The following is a 22,155-nucleotide window of genomic DNA, read 5'->3' as shown; positions in this document are numbered from 1 at the left end:
AGTTACCACCATACTGGTAACACTATTTGTCCTTTACTGCTGTACGGCTCATGCAATTTAGAAGATAGGCAAGGGTTGTAGCCATAGCGTGCCGTAGTCACTAGGTCCAGGCACCCGGATAACACCGCATTGAGAGTACATCTAGGTTGGATATTTGGAGGCATAGCTCAGGTAATTCCTCCTAGATATTTCTGAAACATATTGACAACTGTGTGTTACTAGATGGGAAGGGGGGCTTACATAAACCCTCTATCCAATCACTGCAGACTGTGGAAACACGTGCTTTTGACAATAGGAATAGTAATTAGAGCAGGGGCGAAGTGGGAACTTAAAGTGGCCCTGGAAAAAATAAAAAAATAAAAGTGGCCCCATGTTGTAGGTGGGTCCAAATTGACAAGACGGGACAACAAAAGCAGGCAGGGCCTGCAATACCATAGTGCAGTACAAATACCACAGTGAAGCACAAAGTACTGCCGCCCCAACCACAGTATTCAACTGTATCACAGTTAGGGCTCATGCACACGACAGTATTGCTTTTTCAGTGTTTTGCGGTCCGTTTTTTGTTTCCTTTCCGTTTTTCCGTATGCCATATACAGTATACAGTAATTACATAGAAAAAAAATTGGGCTGTGCTATACATTTTCAATAGATGGTTCAGCAAAAACGTAACGGATACGGAAGACATACGGATGCATTTCCGTATGTGTTCAGTTTTTTGGTGGACCCATTGACTTGAATGGAGCCAAGCACCGTGATTTGCGGACCAGAATTAGACATGTTCTATCTTCTCACAGCACGGAAATACTGAAACGGAATGCACACGGAGACACTTCAGTATTTTTTGCTGAACCATTGAAATGAATGGTTCAGTATATGTTCCACATACTGAACTCCAAAAACGTCCAGTATACTGAACGCAAAATACTGTCGTGTGCAGCCCTTAAGTTCAGGGGGGCACCTGTGGCCGTTGAGCATCAGATCATTATGTACCTGGCCTGCGGCTATCAAGAGGGCTTGAGTGGCCCCCTAGGAAATTTTTCTGTAGGGTTTATGGCCAATCCGGCCATGACTGAGAGATACTGAGGACCTATTCAGAGGATAGGTCATAAGTTAAAAAATCCCAGAAAACCCCTTTAAGGGTCCATTCAGATGTCCGTAGTGCATTGTGAATCCGCAATACACCCGGCCGGCACCCCCATAGAACTGCCTTGCGGACAAGAATAGGACATGTTCTATTTTTTTTTCCGGATTCCGGAGCCGCAGACCGGAAGATAGGGGGAGTGTTCCGGAAATGCTGATGTGGAGAGCACAAAGAATGAATGAGACCGCACCCGTTCCGCAATTTGCGGAACGGATGCGGACCCATTATACGGACGTGTTAATGGAGCCTAAGTGTGGAGTGGTAGGTTTGATTTCATGTTGGAGTTCCTCTTTAAAGTGGGCCTGTCACCTCTCTTGACATTTCTGTTGCAGAAACTACCTGCGTTCCCCATGTAATAACATCTATACTTATGGCTCTATGTTGTGCCAGTCCTTAATTATTTCTACTAGAAGTTAAGAATGAATTGTTGTCAGCTTGCAGTAAAGGTACAGCTGGGTGTTACCAGCTGGGGGGGGGGGGTTTCCTGCACAGTCTGACACTAGCAGCACTGATTGGACAGAGTCAGACACACAGCAGCTACTGGTAACACTCAGCAGTACCCTTACTAGTGATGGCTGGCAATTTATTTGTAAACTTCTAGTAGGAATAATAAAGGAATGGCACAACACAGAGTAATAACAATAGATGATTCGGAATTGTTACTACATGGGGAATGCAAGACTAAAACTGACATGTCAGGAGTGGTAACAGGTCCTTTTTAAAGGGGTTAGCCCATGAATGACATTTATCATCTATCCACAAGATAAGTGATAAATGTATGACCGCTGGGGGTCCAACCACTGGGACCCCCATGATCAATTGTGTCCCCCAAGTCCCTTGTGTGAATGGCGCAGTAGTGTGCTCCATCCACTGTCTATGGTACTGCCAAGTAGAGCGTTTGGCTAGCTCCAGCAGTCCTACAGAAGTGCATGGAGTGGTGGTCAAGCATGCGGGGGTCCCAAAACTTGGAATATCTGCAAACGTGTATAACCTATCCTTTAGGCCTTATGCCCACGACCGTGTGCCGGCCATACCCATGCTGTGGACCCTAAATTGCGGTCTGAAATGAACGTGCACCAACCTTGTGCCCGCCGTCTCGGAAGTGAATGGGTCCACACTGCAAAAAAAGTAGTGCATGCACAGACAGGAAACCCACGGAAGCACTCTGTAGTGCCTCTGTTCCGCACCGCACCTCCCGGATTACGGACCCATGCAAGTGAATGGTTCTGCATCCGTGACAAGGTGCGCACACGGGCAGCGCCCGTGTATTGCGGATCCGCTGTTTGTGGGCCACAGTACCAGCATTGGCCTGCTACGGTCGTGTGCACGAGGCCTTAGACAGTAGAACAAGAACTCTGTGAAATCAAGCCTCAGGGATGTCTATTTTACGACCTGGCCCGGCACAGTCACCTGCAGCCCACTTCTCGGAAGTCTTTTGTTAATATTCTCCTGTTTGCCTTGTCACATCCTGTCCTGCACAGGCTCACACTGTCATTAGTCCTGAGAACATCTCATCACATGCGCTGAACACATCACCTACCCCTGAGAACAGCCGTCTGCACGGACTGGATGGGGATGAAAGGATCCTCACAAGGCTCAGAACGCAAACCCTTTAATCGGCGGAGTAATTAAAGCTTCAGGGCCCCAAAGCAGAACAGGGGCCTGAATTTTGACATGCCATTTTCATTGCCGGTATGTTATTAGGTGGTAGAAGGACTTTTGGACCCCTTCTAGCCCTGGCACCCAAGTGTATTATGTCACACCATATAGCTGTATGTAAGAAAACCCCCACTCGCACCATGGAGATGTCGCTCTTGGCGGGATTTGAACCCAGAACCCCTGTGCTGCAAGACAACATGGTAACCACATATTGCATGGGGGCCTGGGCTCATCGGAGGTTTTGAGCTAAGGTTTATCCACACAGGACAATATCTATAAAGGGGTTAAACCAAGTTCATAGAAAAAAATCCAAAATGGTTGTTAATCGCTATTGTAAACTGCTTTGCACTTTTTATACCCAAAAATATACCTTTCTCAACCTCTTGTGTCCCCATCATCAGCACTGCTCACCTACTTGTGGGCACCCGGCTTATTCCTGGAGATAGGAGAAGGTCCCAGATTCTGGGGGTCATTTATTAAGACCAGTCTTAATAAATCTCTAAGCTGGCGGTGGATCCGCCGAAGTTATGAAGAGGCACCAGCCTCTATAAATTCGGTGCATCCAGCACCAGTCTAAGGCCTCCTGCACACGAACGTGTGCGCTCAGTTACCGTATTGCGGGACGCTTTTGCGGATCCTCAATACACGGGTGCCGTTCCGTGGGCATTCCGCATCACGGATGCGGACCCATTCACTTCAATGGGTCCGCAAATCCGGAATGGTGCGGGACGGAAGCACGGAACGGAACCCTACGGGAGCACATGTCCTATCTTTTTGCAGAACGGCCGGATCGCAGACCTATTCAAGTGAATGGGTCCACGATCCGCTGCGGCTGCCCCACGGACGGTGTTCGTGCATTGCACGACCACAGGGTTTGTGTGCAGGAGGCCTAAATGTAAGACACCTTCCTTGCTGTCTTACATTTAGACCATTTTCTACGCCTAAAACAGGTGTAGAAAATAATTAATGAGATGCCGGACCATCCCCTTCACCACCGACGCCACGCCAAATTTTTTAGACCTGGCATGAACAGGGAAAAGTCTGAGATTGTTGCGCTGCAATCTGCGCCTGAAATACGCCCAACATAGGCATATTTCAGGTTGATAAATGACCCCCTTTGTTTTTTTCAGGGAAGGTAAGCCACCACCTCGAGGGGTCCGGCAGCGGCTTACTCCCCTCTCCCTATTTAGAACACGTACCCTTGGACGACCCAAATGGACATGTGTATGGGAAGGGCAGAAGAAATAGATGTCAGAGGCCTTCTTAAATTGTGAATTCCATTGAAGACTGCGACTAATCTGAATGGTGACAACCTGTGAAAAGGAAATGTAGGGTCATACTGGGGCTGCAAGCTGCCTGTACGTAATAGGCTATAGCCATAATACTGTCATTTACAAAGGGATTCAATTATTTCAGTATAATGAAAATTCACTATGAGGGTACGACCACACGTTTTAGGCCGAAAAACTGCTGGAAATGAGCAGCGACAGCACTGCAAAGGCTGAAAGCTGTGGGTAAAACCCGCAGCAATTGTGGCCACCTAGTGGAGGCACAGAACAACTACATTTCACTTTTGGTGCTAATAATACACCATATTTAAAGGGATGTTTTCTGATGGAAGGGAATATCCCATAAATTTAAAGGGGTTTTTGAACAGCTCTTTACTGATAGCCTCTCCTCCGGATATCTGATTGGTGGGGGTCAAACATCTGTTTAAGGCAGTGGCACTCTTAGCAGCTGCTGTGAAACTCCCAATGTGCAAACATGCTCGGCCGTTCATCTAACGCCAGTATTCTGGGAGTTGTAGTTTCAGAACACCTGGGGTCCCAGAGGTTGCCTCTTCCTGGCCTAGGCACAGCTCAGCCCCAATTAAAAAAACGAATGGGGCTGGGCTGCGATTCCAAGCACAACTACTATACAATGCTGTGCTTAGGGAGCTGGGAGAAGGCCGCGGGGCTACTACGAGCGCTGGTGCCATCTCAAACAGATGATCGACGGGAGTCCCGGGTGTCTGTCCCGGGTGTCAAACACCCACCCATCAATCAGATACTGATGACCTATCATCAGTAAAAAAAAAAAGTCAGAAAACCCCTTTAATAAAAAAAAAAAGTATCTGGAATAATGTACAGCATTATTTTATTCATATCAATGCAAAAAATGCTGATCTCCAGTGTAATGTTCACCTTTCTGTTCCTCTTTTCAATGCCTCATGCACACGGCTGTATCTGTTTTTGCGCATCGGTACCTCCTCCCCTCTCTGTTAGAAATGCCTATTCTTGTCTGTAAAATGAAGAGGACATTTTCTATCTTTTTGGCAGGGCAGTGGAACGGACATACGGTGCGCACTACACAGTGCGCTGTCCGCATCTTTTGTGGCCCCATTGAAATGAATGGCTCCGCAAAAAATGCAGACCGAAACTACGGTTGTGTGCATGAGGCCTTACTCACATTATCTGGAGGAATTTTGTCTTTCCTTTCTGTCCAAACTCTAGTTAACACTTTCCTCCCCTGCAGAGAAAGTAGTCCCTCAGTCAGAGCTCCAGAGATTCTAATATAGCAGGGGTGGCCAACCTGCGGCCCTCCAGCTGTTGCAAAACTACAACTCCCATCATTCCCAGATAGCCTACAGAAGGGCATGGTGGGAGTTGTAGTTTTACAACAGCTGGAGGGCCGCAGGTTGGCCATGCCTGCACTATAGTATGGAATGCTCCTTGTCCACTTTTCTTCTCCACTGCTTAGAGAGATATATCTACATGTTCCTATAAAGGGGTGAATGAATGTCTGGGCCGCCTCACCTGTTTCTCTGAGATTCTTACACCAGCGCTAAGAAGGAGGTACAAAAGGTACTGAGCAGGTGAGTCAAACACTGGATGCCGTAAAAGGTGGATCAAAAAGATAACCAGCAGGGGGCGCTACCAGAGAGAAAAATGAAATGGCTATAAGGACCATATTATTATTTTTTTTGCATTTATATTGCAATAATACTTCATTTGAAATGTCCTGTTCATTGCATTGTACTTTTCACAGGATAAGATTTCTCTCACACTTCGTTAGAACCTCAAACGTCGATTGCACAAAATAGTATAACAAAAAAATAAAAACCTAAAGAAAAAACTAAATTGCAGAATTGTGTTCCCCTCCAAAAAACAAATATTTTTTTCTTCAATAAACTGTACTGTATGAATCCATTATGGTGCCAATAAAAATACTTTAAATCAGAAAGAAAGAAATCTGCATCTTTAAAGCCTAGTTAAAGGGGTTATCCAACCCCTATAATGCCTGGGCCCCTAACACAGGTTATACTTACCTTGCTCCCCAGCACCCGCATCGCTCCAGATGCCCACCGACGCTGCATCTCCCTGTCGCCTGAATCAAAACACCCAGCAACTGGGGTGGGGCAGCCAATTGCAGACCGCGACTGGAAGGAGCCTCCCTAACGTCACCCACGATGCAACTGGGAGATGCAGTGCCGGCATCAGAAGCGACGCAGGTATAACCTCTATGAGGGGCCCAGGTCTGTTGGGGGCATTATAGGGGTTGGATAACTTGATAAAGTTTCCTCTCTTCCCACCCAGCAGACCCCGGCCTGGAAAGAATAATGACCCTAAGGTTCGGTTCCGGTACCATGAGTTCCACTGCTGTCAACTCTGTGCTTAGATCACTGTAGGTAAACTTCCAGTAAGGACAGTGTCGCATGCCCCACTGCAGTGGTGACGTGTCCCCAAGTGGCACATCATTGCTGGATAACGAGTTGGCCAATCATCAGAATAGGGCATCAATAGCTGATCAATAGGCTTCGGAGTCCTGGCAACCGGGGCTGCGGAACGGACAGCGCACGGTGTGCTGTCCACATTTTTTTCGGTCCCACTTGAATGGGGTTCATGATCCGCATCAGATGGTCCGCAGCCCAAAAAATTAGCGCATGCACTACTTTTTTTTGCGGTGTGGAGCAATGGACAGAAAACCCACGGAAGCACTCCGCATCTTCCAGATTGTGGTGCACAAGGCCAACAGTGATCGTGTGCATTTGCCCTTTCCCTTACGTCCTACCAGCAGCACAGATGGTGTTAACCACCCCCCGTGGACTGGTAGGACCGGCGGAATGTATAATGATCCCAAGCATAATAACTCAATTTAACAATTAAGTATCCCCTTAAAAGGAGGGAGCCCAATGTGTTCCTTCCTTCCAGAACATCAACCAGGTGATATCCCTCCTGGTTCTGTCGACATCTTCCACCTCCTCCGAGGAACCTGCTAGACATCCTCTGGACGTCTCGAGAGGTCTCCGGATCTATGTGTATAGATCAAAGGAGTTCAGGAAAGATGAAAATCTTCTAATCCTGTTTGAGGGTAAGTTTAAAGGCTGTAATGCATCCAAACCAGTCGGTGGATTAAGGAGGCTATTAGGGAAGCCTCTGTTTCCCAATCTCTGGACCCCCTGGAGTTTGTAAAGGCCCACTCTACTAGAGCTGTGGCTACTTCTTTTGCCGAGAGGAGTCTTCTGCCTCTCGACATAATTTGTAATGCTGCCTCCTGGAGCTCTGAATCGACATTCATCTCCCATTATAGACTAGATGCCAGACTAGCTGAGTTTTCGGCCTTTGGGCAGACTATTCTTAGCTCTGCTATGCAGGAGGGCCCTCCCTAGGGGTTCCGTCTTGCTATCTCCCCATCTGTGCTGCTGGTAGGACGTAAGGGAATCGTTAATTTCTAACGATAATTTGTTTTCCCTTAGTCCTAACAGCAGCACACAAATATCCTACCATAGCAAGTCTAGTTTTTTTCTTGCTATAAACACAGTGGGCTGGGGGTTGACTCCCTCCTTTTAAGGGGATACTTAATTGTTAAATTGAGTTATTATGCTTGGGCTCATTAAACATTCCGCCGGTCCTACCAGTCCACGGGGGGGAGGGTTAACCCCATCTGTGCTGCTGTTAGGACTAAGGGAAAACAAATTATCGTTAGAAATTAACGAAAGTCAGTGCTTCGTCCAAGCTTGCATAAGACATGAACGTGTTTTATCAAGGTCAGTGATTGGTACAGAAAGATTTGGCCAATCTTTATTAAAATACAAGTTCATCAGAAATAAATTTGAAGGAGAAAAAAATAATAATAATAATCAAAAAGCTGGAGATCAGAATAAACAACCAAAGATAAAACACTGACACATGTTAATAACTTATCTATACAGCATGAGAATTTAACAGTCCACCTGACGAGGGCTCCTCAGTGGAACTAGATCCATCGGCTGATGAAGATTTCTTTCTTTTGGATAAGACAAGGTGGTAAAAGAGCAATGAGATCTTCGGCATTAAGCAGTCATTTACGGAGTGCAGGCTGTCGCTTTGCTATGCGGGTGCAGAACTACCCTGCACGTTTCACGATTTCACCTCAGAATGGGTGCTCCAGGAACAAAAAACAAAAAAAATACTAAATACAACGCAAAGACTACAAAGTCAACCACAGGTAAGACAAATCTGGGTTAATGGAGGAAGGGCGTTAACCTAACACTAAACGAGTGCATAAGCGCTATGGGGAGAAGTAGACAGACGATTAACCCATCTCCTCCCAGGGAGATAACATTAGGCTTCAGTTAGTATAGCATTACGTTACAAATTACCAGGTCACTCCACATCACTCTGCAGCGTGGTGATTCTTGGTATCACTTTAAATATCACAGGAATGTTTGCATTGCAACAGAAAACGGTCAGCACAATCCCCTGGGGAGGGCGTCACTTGATACTGGGGGGCCAGAGACGTAGGTCTTGCGGTAAAAAGTGAACACGCATCAATAGATAATGTGAAAACAATCCCCCCCCCCCAATAACAGAGGAAAGGAAGAATTGACCTGAGGGCAGTAACCACCTACACTGCCCCCTGCTGGGGATGGGAAGGGCTGATTTTGGTGTGTCAGCCCTGATATTATAGTGTTTGTTCATTGTCTTTCATCCAGTCTCCGTCACTCTGCGCCCATCACATGATTCCACAGCATGAATTCTGCTTCCGTGCCTTAAAGGGAGAGGACAGAAGTTATCAGTGGTCATAAAAAAAATCCAATATTACTTATAGCGCCTGATAAGTCGTCATCAACACGTCAACGAAATGCAGGAAAAAAGGAATCTCCACATAGTTCACATTTCAATGCTACATTAACCCCTTCTACCCCAGGCGATTTTCAGTTTTAGTTTCTTACTCCCTGCCTTCTTGGAGCCATAATTTTTTTTTATTTTTCCATTCACATAGCCGTATGAGGGCATGTTTTTTTTTGAGGAACAAGTTGTACTTTTTAATAGCACCATTTAATACCGCGTAGGGTATAGTGGGAAGCTGGAGAAAAAAAAAAAAATGCAATTCTGCCACAGCTTTAGGCCTCTTGCACACAAACATTTTTTTTTTTCCCCGTTTCGTTTTTTGCATTCCGTATACAGAACCATTCATTTCAATGGATCCGGGGGAAAAAAAACCGGAAGGTACTCCGTATGCCTTCCATTTTCGTGTTTCTGTTCCGTTTAGAGATAGAACATGTCCTATTATTGTCCGCATAACGGACAAGGATAGTACTGTTCTATTAGCGGCCAGCTGTTCCGTTCTGCAAAATACTGAAAAATCCATACGGTCGTGTGCAAGAGGCCTTACAGGTTTTGTTTTTACAGCAATAACTAGGAGGTAAAACTGGCCCATTACCGTCATTCTCCAGGTCAGTATGATTAGAGATACCACATATGTACTTGTACACTTGTGGTTTTAATACTGAAAAAAAAAAAAAAAAAAAACTCTGCTTCGGTTCCAAGTTTTTTTTTTTAGTTTTTTTTTACAGCAATAATTTATGAAGCCAATACAGAATTACAGCAAAGTGAAGCATCCAAAGTCGATTCGTTCATCCCTACCCATAACTTCTACAGAGCTGTGTGGGGGCCCAATTTTTGTGGGGCGATCTGTACTTTCAGTGATACCATTTTGGGGTGTAACTTTTCGATCACCTTTTATAAAATTTTTGGAGGTGAAGCGATAGAAAAAACGGCAAACCGGCATTTTGATTATTTTTTTTTCCCTATTACGCCATTCACCGTATTGGATCATTTATTTTATATTTTAATAATACAGGCGCTTTCGGATGCAGCAATATCTATGATGTTTATTTATTTTAATTGTTAATTTTTATTTTGGGGAGTAAATTGTAACTTTTTCTTTTTTTTTTTTTTTTTTTTTACTTTTTTCAACTTTTTTTTTTTTAAGTCACCCTAGGTGACTAACATGCAATCACTGGATTGCACTTTGTATAAAGTAATGGCATTTTAACTATTACAATATATAAAGGTCAGTATATTCCAATATAGTGCTGCCACCTGCTGGCCTACATTGGAATATAACTGTGAACACCATCAGAGCCTGAGCAGGCCCTGGCCTTTCATTGACAATAAATGGCTCCCCCGATCATTGCCTACGGGTGCTGTTAAAGACCCAGAAGTGCAGCACTTCCAGATTTTGCACTCTCAGATGTCATGATCACATTTGACCACCGCATCTGAGGGCTTACATTTCCGTGATCAGAATCTTCGCTGCATTGCAGACATTAGCCCTGGTTGTCTGCTGTGTGAAAGACCCAACATGTCACATTTCGGGAAAGGGTTAAAGGGGTTATCCAAGGCAGAAAACCTTTTTTCATGTTCTCTTAATAGGTCATTTTTCTGACAACACATTCCCTTTATTTAAAGTGATATTCCGGTTACAAAGTTGTCCCCTATCCACAGGATAGAGAACTATTAGATTGGTGGGGGTCCTACCGCTGGGAACCCTGTGCCCCGCTCAAAAATAAACACAGAGGGCGGTCGGGCATCCTAGTTTCTGCTCCATTCATCTATATGGGAATTCCAGATATAGCCAAGTTCAGCTCTCAGCTATCTCTGCAAGTCCCACAGAAATGAATGGAGCAGCTGTGCGCATGCCCAATCAGCCATGCGGTACATTTTGAGGGGCTCCATGGAGGAAGGGGTCCCAGAGGTAGGACCCACACCAATCTAATAGTTATCCCCTACCCTTTAAATAAAGGTTGTTAAACATTTTAGAATTTTTGGCAAGTTTTTTTTTTTTTCCCATGTCACTGGAGGGAAAAAATTAAAATAAATGTTGGGAACCCAACAGCTTCTACATGTGATATAGACTGCCCACAGTATATTTTTTTATCTGGTTATGGTGATTCAGAAGTGACTCTTGGTCCCGTTGTGTAACTGTTCTTAAGAGATGCCGCACAGGCTCCATTCACTTTCGCTTCTGCACGTCCCCGTCACGGCCTGCTATTGGCTGCATCCTTCCCCCACCACCGTCGCTGGATGTTTTGATCCAAGAGACAGGGAGATGCAGTGATGGCTGTGCAGGGATCTGGAGCGAAGCGGGTGCCGGTGAGCAGGTAAGTATAATATATACGAGGGGCGGGGGGTGATCTTTTAGACTTTGGATAACCCCTATAAAGGTCTGACATCTGTGGACACCTATTGAATCCTAATGCAGGAATCAGCAACTTCTGGAACTCCAACTGTTGTCAAACTACAACGCCCAGCGCGCTCCATTCACTTCGATTGGGAGTTCGGAGAGCAGCCAAAACAGCACCTGTCGGAATTTCACAACAGCTGGAGTGCTGGAGGTTGGGGAAACCTGCCCTACTGGGTTCCCCGTCAGCAGTACACTGACCAGCATAATACATTACATACAGAAGTATAGCAGTGTATTAAAGCAATCAAGAGCAGTGATGACCAGTTCGCATGCAAACATATGCGGGCTGCCATCTTTTTTCACAAGTCCGGCGAGGCACAGGTAAGCCCTTACCTGTGCCTGTCCGCGAGCCAGTCTGAAAACAAGTGTGGTCAGCGGGAGCAGGTAGTTCCGAGAACAGCCACCGGGGGCCTTCATCGGGCTATTCTCGGAACTGCCTGCTCAGGGTGACCGCATTTGTTTCAGACCGGCTCGCGGCACAAGCAAGGGCTTACCTGTGCCTCGCCGGACTTGTGAAAAAAGATGGCAGCCTGCAGATGTTCGTGGGCTAACAATGCGAACTGGCCATCACTGATCAAGAGATCTCATCACTGATCAGTGGGCATGCAATATCTGAGACCCTCCGGATCCTCTAAAGTTTTCTATCAGGTAAGACAGGGAGCTTTGGCTACCCACTGTGCAGAAGCATTACAGCTTCCTTTAACGGGTTGATGCTGCAGTACCCAGCACAGCTGGGTGGCTGAGATTGCCGCTGGGCAGCGCTTTAATGAATGCATGACTTCTATGCTTGCGTACTCACTGTTTTATAGAAGGCCTTGGACTGGGTTCCTAAAACTTCTGATTTACTGACTAGGTCATCCAGTTTCTCCCCGCGCTGCAGTAAAGACTCCATGGTGTTGTGCTGAAGACAGAAGAGAAACAGGTTACATACAAGAAAAGCAAAAACTGAAAAACGGATGATGTCCATTCCCTGCGACTTTCTCCTCTCCTGGTTGTATGGAGAGGTCCCCTAATCACGACCCTGCTCTGAACTAGATCTGCGAGTATCAATCTGGCAGATCGAGTAAATGAACTCTGTCTGGACGGCCGTTGTAATGTCACAATTCCCCCGTAGCGGCCATTTTAGGCGAAGTGAGCAGCAGACAACAACGTCTCAGGATCAGATGATCATAGCAAATCTCATAGTAAGCTTTCCATAGTTATTTTTTTCTGTGCTAGTTTTTTGTGCTTTTTCATAAAATTTACGGGAAAACCAGAAGAAAAACCCCACCAGCATTTTGAAAAAAAATGCTAGGAACCCAAAAATCGCAAGGAAAAAAGAAGGCATCCAGATCAGTAGTGCGATTCATAATTTCCTAAAGACAAAGCTACGATCTGGCATTTTTTTTCCGTCTGAGGAAACCCTTGTCAGTGGCTCTCCTACAATCAGCGTTATAGATAAACGTTACATATTTACTCACCAGGATGATTTTGGTTTCGTCCAGCTCAGCTTGTACTTTACTCATTGGATCAGCATCTCGAGGGTTCTGAGAACAGAAGAAATGGTTAAACTTTCCAGCCACGTCTTCCATCTGGTGCTGCAAGACTTCCAATTACAACCAGTCAGAATTCAGGATTCCAGCAGAGCCAACCAGGACATATACATCAGGCTACTTTCACATCTGCGTTTTCCTTTCCCCGTATTTAAATCAGTCATAGGATCTCAAAACCGGAGGAAAATGCTTCAGTTTTGTTCCCATTCATTTTCAATGGGGACAAAACTGAACAGTGTACCAGTATGCATTCCGTTCCAATGCGTCCCCGTGACGCATAGAAAAACAAGCAGCATTTATTTTTTTATTGAAATGCAACAGTACAAATTGTTTTAATATTTTGCACCATGTACATTGGTGATGGACCATGTGACGGACCATGTGATGAACGCAGTGACGTTACCAAAGGTCCTTTTCCTCCCAGGCCCTCAAAGACGACGACGAGTTGGGCTGCGCGAACAAGTGGCTGAGGAGAACTTAATTATAATTATTTTTTTTAACCCTTCCATCCCTAATTTACTTAGCATTCTGTCTTAAGAATGCTATTATTTTCCCTTATAACCATGTTTAAGGGAAAATAATAAATTCTACACAACACCGATTCCAAACCCAAACTTCTGTGAAGTCCGGGTTCGGGTCTGGGTACCAAACATGCCGATTTTTCTCACGTATGTGCAAAACGCATTAAATGCTTTGCACTTACGCAGAAAAATGGTGCATTTTCCCGCAACGCACCCGCATCTTTTCCCGCAATGCCCGTTTGAACCCAGCCTTAGGCCAAGTTCACACTTCAGTTAACTGGTCAGTTATTTCTATCAGTGATTGCGAGCCAAAGCCAGGTGCTGGTCAGAAGCACAGAACAGGGGGAAATCTTTCCACTGTATCTTATATCTGGAGAGGCTTCACTCCTGGTTTTGGCTCACAATCATTCATGGAAATAACGGATGTGTGAACTCAGCCTTACAGGGGAGGCATGGACCTTCAGAAAACAGGGCCACAAACTTCCGTGCATATCTGCTAACCTAAGAATGACACGTTTGCTATTGCTAAAGAGCATCTGTCTGCAGGATCAACCCTATTAGACCAGGCATAATGCCAGGTAGAGCTGATCCTACTCATTAAAACAAAACTAATAAGCTGATCTGTTGTGCCGTTATTGAGCAATCTAGGTGCAAATGAGGTCTTAAGTGCACTGAAGGCATACACTCGCCACTCTGTGCACCTTAGCTCCTCCTCTCGACATCGCTAGAACTCCCCTCTCCACTTGATTACCAGGGCCAGGCATCAGAAGGGTCTTCTCACCTGGCCCTGAAATCTTGTGCCCACACCATACAGTACACCCTGGAAATGAATGGAAAGCAGTAACAGCATTTGAAGTCGCATGTGACTGGACAAGACGGAAGGAGGGGGGGTGTTAGATGGATCAATCTTAAACTGAATCGGTCACCAAATATGTCCCATTAAGACCAGCTGACATGGGACGTGTGCTTGACAGCAGAACCCAGTGCTGTTTTTCCCTTGTCAATAAGTGCCTGCAATATGTAGAAATTAGCCTTTTATTAATATGCAAATGAGCCACTGGGGCAACGAGGGCGGTGCCACTGCACCTTATTGCACCCAGAGGCTCTGCTCACTCAGTTAGGGCTCATGCACATGAAAGTATTTTCTTTCAGTGTCCATTCAGTTTTTTTGGTGGACCGTATGCAGAACCATTCATTTCGATGGGTCCGCAAAAAAAATGGAAGTTACATATCCTATTATTGTCCGCATTACTGACAAGGATAAGACTGTTCTATTAGGGGCCGGCTGTTCTGTTCCGCAAAATACAGAATGCACACGGACGTTATCCATATATTTTGCAGATCCGTGTTCTGCGGACCGCAAAATACATATGGTCGTGTGCCTGAGCGCTTACAGGCTGTGCCACAACCTCTTTGAATGACAGTGAAGATGTAATGACGCCTGGCCCAAAGTTTTGCATCTGTGCGTACAGGAAAGGAGCTCATCAGCCAATAGTACTGGGCCTGCGCCAAAAACAGTGCACTACTGAATCCATTGGCTGGCAGCTTTTTTTTTTTTTTTTTTTACTGTACTGCACTTGCGCCAGCCAGTTAAGCGAACGTGCAGGTGTGAGACTTCAGGGCCAGGCCCTGTGTTTAGGTCTCCTCTGCCTCGTCCTGTCATTTAAATAGATGGGGACGTGGCCTGTGAGCGAGCAGAGCCACTGGGTGCAACGGCATGGCCCTCAATGCACCTTAGGGCTAATTGGCACATTAATAAAAGGTTCATTTCTACAGATTGTGGGCACTTACCGACATGTGAACAACAGCAATGGATGCAGCTGACTAGTGCACATATCCCAAGTCAACTGGTTTTAGGGAGACTTAGTTGGTGACAGATTCTCATAAAAACACATTTCAGGCTTGCAGCATTCATCCGCTGTGTACAGGTTTGAAATGAAGCCACGCTTACTGAGGGTTTTAGCCCACTTTTCACTGTTCTCACCCTTTCCAAAGTGTGATTTGCATCAGAATCTGGCATAAATTATAGCTCAAAGCTATGGCAGCTCTCAGATGGCACAGATTTCTACTCCTGGCACACAGGCTGCTATTAGAGGTGTCAATTTTATTAAACGCCCGCGCCTCCTAATAAAATTTGGTGCGTTTTGCGTCGCTGGACTTTATACTAAGCTGGACATATGTTACAGCGGTTGTATTATATCTGCTCCAGGGTGTCAACAAACCCACCGACAATACTGGCACTTTAGTAATAGGTGTTTCATTTAATCACTATCTAAATAAGAGATGGAAAAAAAAAAAAAACAGGCCCATTCTCCTGCACATAAGGCGACTGTTTACTGCTCTGCTGCCTCCGCCTCCTGACAATTTAATAACCACTCCGATCTTCTGCCCCAATAAGATCAGAACAACATGCTCAGGAGAATCCGTGCCAGCGTCTTCCTGCACAGTACACACTATATAGAACGCCAGCCGGGGCACTGCCACCTCTGCACTTGATATTATTAAATCATATGAATGCAGTGTGACCTCACAAATACCCAAGTGGCACTGTGTTAGTGCGGGGAAGACTAACCCAACAAAAGCGCCATTCTGTATAGCTGGTGAAATATATATTTCGCTTCCGTGAGCTGGGTCAGTTATTCAATCCAATCACGAGGGTACAGCTTCTGTCTTCTCTCTAAGGCAGTGGTCAGCAACCTTCAGCACTGCAGCTGCTGTGGAACTACAACTCCCAGCATGCACACTTGCTCAGCTGCTCTTGTAACTCCCACAGAAGTGAAAGGATTATTCTAGGAGTTGTCATTTCAGAACAGCTGGAGTGCCGAAGGTTGCCGATCCCTGCTCTAGGGGCCGTCTCGCCGTCATTGGTACTTGGGTACCTGACCTGAGGGCGTACGATTATTAGTGCATCCTTTTTGGTGCCCACAGCTCATCAGGCCAAGGCCCTTGACAGACTGTCCAGCAGTTAAGGGGTTACTCTTCAGAAATACCAGTTATGAGAAGACAATAGGTCACACTGTCCCTCCTATGAATGGAAGGGAACTGGTTGCACTAAACGTTACTCAATCACGGAAGAAATTAGATTATACGGAGCAGAAATTCAGGCCACACTAACCAAGCTTATGGGACTGCCGGAGATAGCAATGTACAAACCCTCAGCTATCTCCCAGCAGTACCATAGAATTGAATGGAACAGCAGTGCACACACGTGATGGCCGCTTCAATTACAAGAACATGCGTCCCCTGTTCTCGTGATCAATATCAGTGTTTGTCTTTGGACAACCCCTATAAGACAGCCATATGCATAAAACAGCTACTGAGCGGTCAGATATTGCTGTCAGCGCCACCATCGACATGCATGACTGGCTTGGCTGAGCGGCCATGTTTGTTTCAACAAGGAGAAGGTAGTAATCCGATACGTCTGGTAGCAGCTCATCTACCATGGGAACAAAGGAAGTCCAACATACACCCACCTCCCCACCAATCTGACATTGTAGGTCACTTGCTAGGTCCTCATACACATACACACGAGAACACAGACCAAACATCAAAACCCATCATTTTCCAAAATGACACTCTTGTGGCACACGCTGGTGCATGGAGGGGGTTAAGGATCAGAAAACATACCGCTATAGAAATTTTAGCATGTCTTACTTTCACCCAAGAAAATTATTTGGGCTGACCCACGTGATCCCATCCACATACCACCTGAGCATGTCACAGCCGTGTAAGACGTCCTCAAGTCCCCCTCAGTGCTGCCGGGTAGAAGGAAGCCAGAACAAATGATCTGGTCCATCCTACTGTAAGCTCTAGCACACAAATAGATCGGTCACTGCCTCCTACAAAATCAGAATACTCATGTCCTGCTGCTGCCATTATTCCAAAGCAACCACAAAAGCAGCTGCCAACGTCGGGGGATAAAGATCTCAGTAACGTGGACATGAATGTGCTCAGGTAAAGCAACTTTCACACTCGCGTTTGGTGCAGATAATACAACCGTCTGCATCCGTTCAAAACGGATCCGTTTGTATTATCTTTAACATGGCCAAGACGGATCCGTCTTGAACACCATTGAAAGTCAATGGGGGACGGATCAGTTTTCTATTGTGTCAGTGAAAACTGATCCGTCCCCATTGACTTAGGGTCCATTCACACGTCCGTTTTTTCTTTCCTGATCTGTTCCGTTTTTTGCGGAACAGATCAGGACCAGATCAGGACCCATTCATTTTCAATGAGTCCTGGAAAAAAATCGGACAGCACAATGTGTGCTGTCCGTTTCCGTTGTTCCGTTCCGCATGTCCGTTTAAATATAAAACATGTCCTATTATGTTCCTGAAAAATCGGATCCTGGTACAATGCAAAGTCAATGGTTCCGCAAAAAACGGAAGACATTCGGATGTCATTCCGTATGTCTTCCGTTTTTTGCGGAATCCGTTCCTGGAAACACATAGCAAATATTTTTTTTTTTTTTTTTTTCAAAGAAATCCAAACAACTTTATTTGATTATTGAAATGTATACATGTTTCCGTTTTTTGCGGATCCGCAAAAAACAGATCACATACGGAAACATTTTCAGGAACAACGGATCCGCAAAAAACGGACCGAAATTCGGATTATAGAAAAATACTGACGTGTGAATGTAGCCTTACATTGTGTGCCAGGACGGATCTGTTTGTCTCACTTTCATCAGACGGACACCAAAACGCTGCAAGCACAGTTTTGGTGTTCGCCTCCAAAGCGGAACGGAGGCAAACTGATGCATTCTGAACAGATCCTTTTCCATTCAGAATGCACTAGGGCAAAACTAATCCGTTTTGGACCGCTTGTGAGAGCCCTGAACGGATCTCACAAACGGAAAGCCAAAACGCCAGCGTGAAAGTAGCCTAAGTTAGAAGATTACGTTTCTTACTTGGTACTTAGCAAGGTAGGAGTCCAATGCATTGTACTGAATAGTGGCCGGAGAGCCAGATGGCCAGTCTATTCTTTCCACCTGGGTGGAGAACTCCTCCAGAACCTAGAGAAATGCAGATGGTGAAAGTCATAAGTAACACATCAATATGACAGAAGCAGCAGAAAACACTGCAGAATACACCATGGCGGCTTGCTTATTCTGTCCGTTTAACGATTGAGTGTTTTAGATCTATAGTTCTCCGGGACCGGTCTGGCTGGGAGCAGACAGTATGTACCGCTGCATGTACAGCTCCAATAATGTGCGCAGTGGGAAGAAAAGTCACGTGTAATAATACGCATGACACTTTCCCTGTATTTGATGTGTGCGCTGCAAATGGCGCAGCAATCCTGCTGGTGCCAGAAGAGACCAAGGGTCAGAGGAGAGTAAGGAGCTTTATTATTATTATTGAGGAGGCTGCTGCCGGCAGCTGATTGGTTTACTTGGACCACTGTGGAGGGGGGCGCATGTGCGGCACTGCCAGTGGACTGGAGGGGTAAGCAGCCACTTGTAAGAGGTGGGCACTCGTGGATGTTTAGCAGGACGCCTGCCTGGGTGTGGTCTGGGGTGAAGAGTGGGGGGGGGGGGGGCACTACTGACCATGGGAAGGAGGGGAGCAACAGCAAGTTGTCTTTTGTTACATTTCCAGGAGGAATAATAAAAGAAAGACCAATGCAGTCTTTGAAGAATTGTTATTTCAAGAGGAATACAAGTATTCCCCAAAAATGGACATGTCAGGCGAGCAGATTTATCTCTACAAAAAAAAAAAACATCCTTTCCAATCCATCTTACCTTATCCAGGAGAGTAAAGCAGACCCTCTGAGGGTACTCCGCATCAGCGATCACCACCCCCGCCAGGGAGTCATTCCGCACGTACACGTGACAGAGGTACTCTGTGAGGAGACACAAGGCCGCACACATCTAAAGCATTCTGTGACCCAACCCCCTGTTCAATCCTCTGAGGGCCGCACGCCTACCTTGCTCCTTCACTGATGAGCGGCTCCCCTTGTCTGACCGCTCCACAATCAGCTGGCTGGTGAATGTCATAAACTCTTGTAAACTGCAAACAGCGGAGAAACAATTATCAAGATGTACCATGTCCCCGGAGAACCCTCACTACCTTACACTTATCGCTTTAGAACAAGGAAAGGCACCACACACAAGTGTCAGCGCCGAGGAGACCTGCCATGCCATTATTAAAGGGTTACTCCATGCTGGAAACATTGCTCTTACCCTGCATGGAGGGGGCAGCAGGTCACTCCATTCATTTTCTACCTCCAGCACTCCAGATGTTCTGAAACTACAACTCCCAGAATGCTCCAATCACTTCTATGGGAGTTAGAAGAACAGCCGAGCATATTTGCCTGCTGGGAGTTGTAGTTTCACATCAGTTGCAGTGCCGGAGGTTGCCAATCCCTGCTCTGTGGGCTAGGGATGGCTCAGTACACTGCCAGAGAGAATGACTGGAGCGGCAGCGGACATACATGACCTGTCGCTATATTCATAGAGGCATATGGGACCCCCACCCGGTTCTCAAGATCAGTGGGTGTCCCAGCAATCGGACCACCACCAATCGATTTTTTATTATATATATATATATATATACACACACACTACGCCATTCACCGTGGTCTAAAAATGACCTCCCCTGACCTAACCCTGCCTCTAAGTAGTGTAACTGACACCCGGCTCAGTTGCCGGGACCGCGCTTGTACAGGCGGCGCATGCGCCATCGGACTCGAGCGCGATCCTGTAACTGAATCGCGCATGCGCCGTCCCCGATGCCTGCCTGTCTTCTCTTCCTCACGCGTGATTCAGTTACAGGATCGCGCTCGAGTCCGACAGCGCATGCGCCGCCTGTACAAGCGCGGTCCCGGCGACTGAGCCGGGTGTCAGTTACACTACTTAGAGGCAGGGTTAGGGCAGGGGAGTTACAGCCTGGAGTGAGGGAAGGGCTACCCCCTTGACTTCTAGCGTGACTTCAGGAGCTGGAGACGAGGACTTTATAAGTCGTTTTTTTCATGAATATCCATCCCAGGAAAGCGGCACAAGAATGCATTGAAACACAATGAGGATAATCTATAAGGTACTGGTAATAGTTTATTAAGTCAAATCCTGGTGACAAGTTCGCTTTAACCAATTTTTTTTTTTGGGGGGGGGGAGAAGTGATCAAAAATGGTGAATCATGTTTTCATTTTTGTCTATTAGGACATTCACCACGCAGAAAAAATACTTTTGTATTTTAATAGTTCAGACATTTTGGGATGAGATGATACCGGTTTATTATTAGTTATGTTTATATGTAAAATTGGGAAAGGAGGCGATTTGGATTTCTAATCTTTATGGGGTTTTTTTACCTTTTACACGATGGGGTAGATTTATCAAACATGGTGCAGAGGAAAACTGGCATTGCAACCATTCAGATCCCAACTTCATTGCAGCTCCTTTGGAAAATGGAAGGTGGAATCTGATTGGTTGCTACGGGCAACTGAGACAGTTTTCTTTGCACCAGTTTTGATTAACCTTCCCCAACAACTTTTTGCCCCCTTAGTGGGCTACAACATGCAATCTTCTGATTGCTTGCCCATAGACCACAATAGAATACTATAGCAGTCTGAGATTCTGATGCTCTGTGAACAGCTTTACAGTCAGTTTAACAGGACAAGCCTGAGAACCTTCAGTAGAATCCAGAGCCGTCATGGGAACCCATTTGAGCCCCTTAATTTCACTACGGAAGATCCAATCAGAAGGCAGAGAGAGAGCCCCCTCTCTCCACCCAACCCCAAAGATACCATGATCGCTATTGACCATGGAATCTGAGAGGTTAAATGACTGGGTTCAGTGTCATCGCTGATCCCGGTCATCGCAACCAGATGCCGTCTGAGACCAGGTGCTCAGCAGTCACAGAGATGGAGCGGCAGTGGTGATGCCCAACCTGCTGCTCCATTCATTCAGGGAACAAAACAGGACAACCCCTTTAAGCCACATTTTAGGGCTTGTCTGAGATTGTGTATTATCCTGGACAGCCCCTTTAAGATGCAGCTAGCACCCGCTGCAGATCCCCTGGCGATGAACAGATTGTCAGAGTGCTGAAAAGCTAACTGTAACGGCCACAGGAATGGAGGTGACAACCGGTTACTGCCTCCATTATGGCCCTAATGGGTTGTCACCGAGCTGTAGACGGGTTCTGACCCAGACATCCACATAGCACCACATGAGCTCCATGACACAGGCTCTCCTTTACCTGGACCTCTGGAAGAAGCTGAAGGAGGACAAATCGTAGGCACTTTTCAGCAGATGGACCTTGTAGTCTCCCTTATACAGTATACTCAGACTGTACAGCTTCATGGTTCCTTCTCCTGTAGGGGGCACAATAACCGGTTACACGTAGAGCGGCAGCGGCCCTATCCCCCCTGCACACCCCGCGGCCTCCTCACCTGGGCTCGGCTCTCCTCCCCCGCCCTCTTCTCTAGGATGTCTCTGTTATCGGTTTCGCTCCCGGCCACGGAAGCGGCCCTTCCCGTTACACGTCACAAACCGGAAGTGCGTCCGGTGCTAATTGTTCCCGTCCGGAAAAGCCGCTGTCTAGTGAGCGCTGAGGGGAGAAGGTTCCTAGACGGGAAGAGACTGCGCACAGGGAGGGGACCGCTGAGCCCTCCAGATATGCAGAACTACTGTATATGCCATGTAGTCACCCTCATGCCATACCTGCATGGCTGTGCCCACCAAATATACAGAACTACTGTATATGCCATGTAGTCACCCTCCTGCCATACCTACATGGCTGTGCCCACCAAATATACAGAACTACTGTATATGCCATGTAGTCACCCTCCTGCCATACCTGCCCATGGCTGTGCCCTC

At 46.3% G+C, this 22,155-nt stretch overlaps 1 protein-coding gene across 1 annotated transcript; it reads right to left on the bottom strand.

Annotated features, from left to right (window-relative positions):
* Positions 1–7,834: 7,834 nt before the first annotated feature.
* YKT6 (YKT6 v-SNARE homolog) lies at positions 7,835–21,869 on the bottom strand. The gene is made up of 8 exons (XM_044279187.1): positions 21,729–21,869; positions 21,536–21,650; positions 19,269–19,351; positions 19,084–19,184; positions 18,253–18,357; positions 12,751–12,816; positions 12,090–12,191; positions 7,835–8,809 (listed from the first exon to the last, which is right to left on the bottom strand). Exons 2-8 carry the CDS (start codon positions 21,637–21,639, stop codon positions 8,774–8,776), a joined length of 597 nt encoding a protein of 198 aa, XP_044135122.1. The 5' UTR covers positions 21,640–21,650; positions 21,729–21,869; the 3' UTR covers positions 7,835–8,773.
* Positions 21,870–22,155: the final 286 nt, after the last annotated feature.

The sequence above is a fragment of the Bufo gargarizans genome, chromosome 2 (genome assembly GCF_014858855.1).
Source record: "Bufo gargarizans isolate SCDJY-AF-19 chromosome 2, ASM1485885v1, whole genome shotgun sequence".
In the NCBI taxonomy this organism is placed as follows: domain Eukaryota; kingdom Metazoa; phylum Chordata; class Amphibia; order Anura; family Bufonidae; genus Bufo; species Bufo gargarizans.
The sequence above is the reverse complement of the archived record's forward strand: the minus strand, read 5'-3'. Positions and strand labels throughout refer to the sequence as shown.